Raw genomic sequence first — 6000 nt, 5'->3', positions numbered from 1 at the left:
TAATATGACGCTGTATTGTGTGATAAATTAAATACTCAGGATAATGAACTGAGAAAATGTGAGAACAAAATTCTGGATATACATATCTACTTTTGGCTGATCTGATCATCTCATTGTATACTATCACATTGCCCAACCTTAACTAACCTCTTGTATATAAAGAGTGTCTGTTCACAGCAGCTAAAACCTGTCAATTATAAAATTTCCAACTGTAGCCGTTCAATCTGGCATCCAAACTAGGACAGTCTATTCTCTCTGAATAGTCGGGTCCATTATACATAATCGTTTCAATCTAGCACATGCGTATGACTGCTGAAAGACAGAAACTTGTTGGTCTTGTCTTTCTTGGTTGGCTTGACATTGTAGTGAACTGGTAGGAAGGGAAAACAAGGCCACGCAGTGTTGATCTACTGTATGGCAGCTCCAGACTTTAGATCAAGTTGAGATGATAGAACCTCTTCATTATCTTTTCTGACGCTGTAGGAAACGAGGCCACAGTCAGCAGACGATGTCTTCTGCTATTGTGTAATGATAATGTTATCAATGTAAATCTGTATTTAGCTTAATTCTCAGATTTCTCACATCGTAGGACGCTGCCTTCTTTATGTTTTGATCACTAAAAATCACATGAGAACAAAGGCACTGTTGAGGCTGTTCACTACAATGTCGAGTTGTTGTCCCCATGTTACCGAATGAATCGAGTTAGTATACATTCTGTAACGTTTCCAGTATGGTCATGTTGTGTCATTAAAGCCTCAAGTACCACTGATGGACTTACAATATGTCCTTGATGTTTAGCTTGGTGGTGTTTGTAGATGCTAACATCTCTTGGTCCAAACAGAGGAACGGTTACTGAGATTAGTTGATTAATTATCTTTTCTGCTTTCATCTCCTCAAACCTCTCCAGGAAGGCTTCAAGCAACATTTGGGTTTCACCTCGGCTGTCTGCATCGACACAGGACGACCAGGCTGCCTCTCTGGTTGCAGGAGCACAGTGGAGGAGAGGGTCTGAGACTGAATACTCCCCCCGTTAGTCTTTGAGGAGGGGGGGAGGGGGGGAAGAGGAAGAAGGAGCTGCTATAACCACCTGGAGCATGGGGCAAAAAGTCCCAGGTGGCATTAAAACCATTGATATGCGGGATCCGGCGTTCAGCCCCTTGAAGTTGGAACTCCAGGCCCTTAGTCACACCAAGCCATCTCGACTGGATCTGCTGCTGGACATGCCGCCCGCCAGCCTGGACGTCCAGGTCCAGCACTCGTGGAACAACGACGACCGCTCCCTCAACATCTTCGTCAAGGACGACAACAAGCTGGTGTTCCACAGGCACCCGGTGGCGCAGAGCACGGACGCCATCCGGGGCCATGTTGGCTACACCCGGGGACTGCACGTGTGGGAGATCAGCTGGGCCATGCGTCAGCGGGGCACGCACGCCGTGGTCGGGGTGGCTACGAGTGACGCCCCGCTACACTCGGTGGGCTACACGGCTTTGGTAGGAAGCAACGCTGAATCCTGGGGCTGGGACCTGTGCAGGAGTAAACTCTACCACGACGGCAAGAATCACCCAGGTAAAACCTACCCGGCCTTCCTCGAGCCAGACGACACCTTCATCATACCAGACTCCCTCTTGGTAGTCTTGGACATGGATGAGGGGACCCTGGGTTACATAGTGGATGGACATTATTTAGGGGTGGCGTTCAGAGGACTTAAGGGCAGGAAGCTGTACCCGGTGGTGAGCGCTGTGTGGGGACACTGTGAAATCCGAATCCGGTACATAAATGGACTTGATCGTAAGTATAAACTTTTAAATGCTTTAACTACCTCTGTTGTTATTATGTCCTCATGTGAGCCAACATGTCATTGTGATGTCTTGTGCACGGCGCTTACTTAACCAGTGGGTGGATTTATTAACACAATAAACCATGCTGTAAGTGTCAAGGGTTTGTCTGTACGTCTAAATGGGATACATACCTGCAGAGGTTACTGTAGAGCAGCATTATGGTATCTGACTTACGTCTGCCACTATTACGTAAAGCAGTGCTTGTCATAACACTGCATTATTTGCATTCCCACCTTGTAGTTTAGATTACGTGTAAATTAATATTCAAATGTATCCCTGACTCACCTTTTCTCCTATGAGAATGATGTCAGTGTCCTGATCTTAGTGAGCAGTGATCTGCCTGTAAACTGTCCGAGCTTATCATTAACTGTCCATCGTCCATCATAAATGTCACTGAAACACCCAGTCGTCCTGAATGTTCTTGTTCAAAACCACGAGCTGCTCATGTTCCCCCCACACTAATGGAAAATGATTCCAATTGGATTAATCCCAATTTTTCCGTGGTGAAAGGCTCATGAGCTCTCAATGAGGAAACATAGGTGCTTATGAAAACATGTTGTACTACCCACATGTCCCAAGTGCTCCGTGCTCATTAGATTTTTATGTTCAGCTCAGATCTCTCGACCTAGTTTAGGCCTGTGGAAAAGCAGCTCACTGCATAAAAGCCCGTTTGAATTTGATATGACGTCCTTCCTGCCATTTGATGTGGGGCAGGGAAATCCCTGAACTCGTATATCGATTTTTGAAGATATGTAATCTGAGAATATGCAGTTAATTCTTGTGACTCGATCCTGTATGTAGAGTTGTCACTGCCACTGCAGGCTACAACTAAAATATTATTTTTGTTCTCTTCCTGGCTGCGTTGTTCCATCTACAAAATGTCCCAGTTAATGGTAGATATACAAAGGACTGCATAATTATACTTTTTAAGGACCTAAATATTTGTGTAGAACATATTTGCTGATAATAATAAAAAAACATTTTTTTTTTTAAAAACCCAATGTTTTTTGTTAACTTAAATGGGGTTTGTACAAAAATAGTATAGTATCAGCGTGGACACTGAAACTCTTTTGTATTGGCACTGCAATTTCAATTTTTAAGAGACTTTAGATAATGTGTTACAGGCCTTTGTGAAACCAAAGATAGGATGAATAGAAAACAGAAATTTTCATCTCTTTGAAATTCTAACAAATATACTTTAGGCTCTATTAGAGTGCGTCCCTACTATTTAATGACACTACCGTGCAGAAATTGGCTGAATTGCTTTTCCAAAGTTGATGTCCTCTAGAAATCCACCGCAGAACCCAGATGTGTTGGTAGCACCTGGGATGTGGGATTGTTTGTCCATTTCATTACTTCAGTGTGGATTTTCTACTGGTGTAAACTGCCTCCTTCAACATCCTCCACCTTGATACAGCCTGCACACATTGAGGCCAACATCTTGATTCACGATTTCATTAGTTTTCTGGCCTTAAAAGTGCAAAATATCATATGGACTGACGGCATCAGAAAGTGAAGACAAATGATTTTCTTTTTGGTAAATCTTTATCAAGCACAAAAAAGTGAATATAGCACACAAAATGTTCGTGTCCTCCATGGCAACAGCAGATAAATGGTAAAACACTTTTCAAGTCCCATTTTAAAATAAACAAGTTCACTTTATTTTATGCTAGTTTGCGTCTCTATAACTGACATGACACATTATGCACACTGCCTCCTTAGATTTGGGTCAGGCCTATGTTTACACACCCCTGAAAGGAGATGCTGTAGTTGCGAATGCATAACATGCCTCCTTCTCTTGTCTCCCCTCAGCTGAACCCCTCTCTCTGATGGACCTGTGTAGGCGTTCAGTGAGGGTGGCGTTAGGAAGAGACCGACTCAGTGAAATCCATAGACTGCCCCTGCCGGCTTCTCTCAAGAATTACCTGCTCTACCAATGATGGTGCCGACAGTCACAACCCGCTCAGCACACCCTTGTTTCTTTCTCCTGTTTCTCTGGGATCATTCTTGGGTTAAACCCGTTTGACAGCATTGCTGCCAGGATTGACTCTGCCTCATGGATGATTCAACAAGTACGCTTTTGTGTCAGTGGCTGGACTCCTTTTGACTTTCTAATCCTGTTTTTATGACTCTTTACAACTGTACTCTCTAACTTTATAAAATCAGGAATCACTGAGCACTATGCACACGCTGATCCAGTCGATGCCCTGACAGTCGCCATGTTGGTGTGCTGCTTCCAGTTCGTAGGTTGATGTGGTGTAAGTGGTCAGTACCTCTGCTGTGACCTCCACACTTCTTGGTTTAGAAAGTTCTATCTTGTAGCCTTTAAAATTTAAATGCTATTGTGCTTAAACAACAGAGTGATGACAAGTTAACTTTCACAGTAGTGGACTGCCAGTATCTGGCCACAAGGTGGCAGCACACACATGTCAGCCTGTACATGATTTGAATTTGAGCATTATAACATAAAATCCTAATTGTTTTTAGACATTTTTAATAGATAATACAAATTGCTGTTCACACAACATGGAAAAAAGAAGCTGATGGCTCCATAGGGAGTCTGTTGTGTGGATGACTGCACTGTGAGGAAGAGCAGGTGAGACTAAGTTTCTCTGTGATATGGAAGTGCCCCATCACTAGCCATCAGGCATCGGACAGGAACACTATCAGCAGAAATTTTAACGGAAAGGTTATGTCACTGTGATTATTTGTAGCATGCATCTGCAGGAACTTTTTCTCAATACAGTCACATCTTTTTATCATTTGTCACTCCTGCTTTTTGTAGTGCAGTAGTTTTCAACCACCCGCTGTTGAGGCCCAAGAGTGTTTTTAAACTCATCTGTATCAGCTGATCTCACTGGTTTGCACATATTAATCCCGAAAATGGAAAACGACCAGTGGCATGGCTACTGCAGTGTAATATTTGGCTGGATTGAAAACCTGCTACTCTTGGGTCCCACATAGCTGAGAACCATTGATGTGTTTGTGTGTATAACATGTAAATGAGAACGGGGGGTGGGGGGGGGAGTTTGGGAAACAGTTCATGTTGATGCTTGAATGAGCAAATATCAGTTTTAAGGCACCACACTGATAGAAAATGACAATCTAGCTTCAAACAGCTGCACAAATGTCTTTCTTTTTTTTTTCTTTCTTTTTTTTAAAGGTCAGATTGCCAACAAATTGTCAAATGCCATATCATAGACCTGTTGATTCTATAGTATTTTTAAATGTACAGACTGGGTACATATTTGGCACTCAGCTGAATGTGGACACACTGTGCTTCACCTTACTTTTCCTTGCTTGCAACTTCCACTTCATTTGTATTCTTTGTTGTAGATTTGTTTGTAAGTATCGATTAAAGATTATTTCAAATTATCTACTACTGTGCATCGTGCAAGACTCTATTGTCATAGACTTATTGCTTAACTACCAGCAGCTGAGGGAAGACCAATGCAATACTGCAAACTGTGGCCTTGAAATATATATATTATATAATATTTCTGACACATATATATATATATATACACACATTGAACACAATTACGCACTGATTTCTGACATTAAATTGCAGACGGTGATGCTGTAAAAAGTAAACTGGGAGCTACATAGTCTGGGGAAAATACATATATTATTAGCTGTGTTGTATTAATAACGTTTAGCAATCTTTTTCTGTCCAATAAAAACTGGTCTAAAAAGAGGGCAATGAATCGCACACCGGAAGGTAGAGATGTGTGGGTTTTTTTTAAACTGTAAACCTATAGTCCTAATAGTGATCACATTAAGCTAAAACATTTGGTAAGTGACCACTAGCAAGTTTGTTGGTTCAGATTACCAGGGACATGAGCCATCAGTGGAGCCCCTGTGGGGACAGCATTGTGGGGATCCGGGATGTGGGGAAGGAGGTGGAGGGTTATGGAAATCAGCTCATGGGTCTGGAAGAGTGAGACGGTCTGCAGCAGCTCAGCGTTTGAACAGTGGGACTCCTGTTGGGAAGACCTCAACATGTAATGGATTTTTTTTATTATTATTTATTGCATCTTATTTTTAAATCAAGTTCAAATTGTAGATTGTGTTTCATTTCCCTTCAAACAGCTTGTTTAAATTTGCCTGTACTATGCCTCTCATTATGCGATAATGGATTGTGCAATAATTGCTAAAGTCA

The 6000-nt window shown here is 42.2% G+C and overlaps 1 protein-coding gene across 1 annotated transcript; it reads left to right on the top strand.

Annotated features, from left to right (window-relative positions):
• The first annotated feature begins 1051 nt into the window (after positions 1-1051).
• On the top strand, positions 1052-5211 carry spsb1 (splA/ryanodine receptor domain and SOCS box containing 1). The gene is made up of 2 exons (XM_069689067.1): positions 1052-1788; positions 3651-5211. Exons 1-2 carry the CDS (start codon positions 1095-1097, stop codon positions 3776-3778), a joined length of 822 nt encoding a protein of 273 aa, XP_069545168.1. The 5' UTR covers positions 1052-1094; the 3' UTR covers positions 3779-5211.
• Positions 5212-6000: the final 789 nt, after the last annotated feature.

Source organism: Brachyistius frenatus, unplaced genomic scaffold (assembly GCF_029030835.1).
Source record: "Brachyistius frenatus isolate BFR_SWC_R1_liver_20210118 unplaced genomic scaffold, ASM2903083v1 Contig_6, whole genome shotgun sequence".
Classification (NCBI taxonomy): domain Eukaryota; kingdom Metazoa; phylum Chordata; class Actinopteri; family Embiotocidae; genus Brachyistius; species Brachyistius frenatus.
This window is presented reverse-complemented; position numbering and strand designations above follow the sequence as displayed.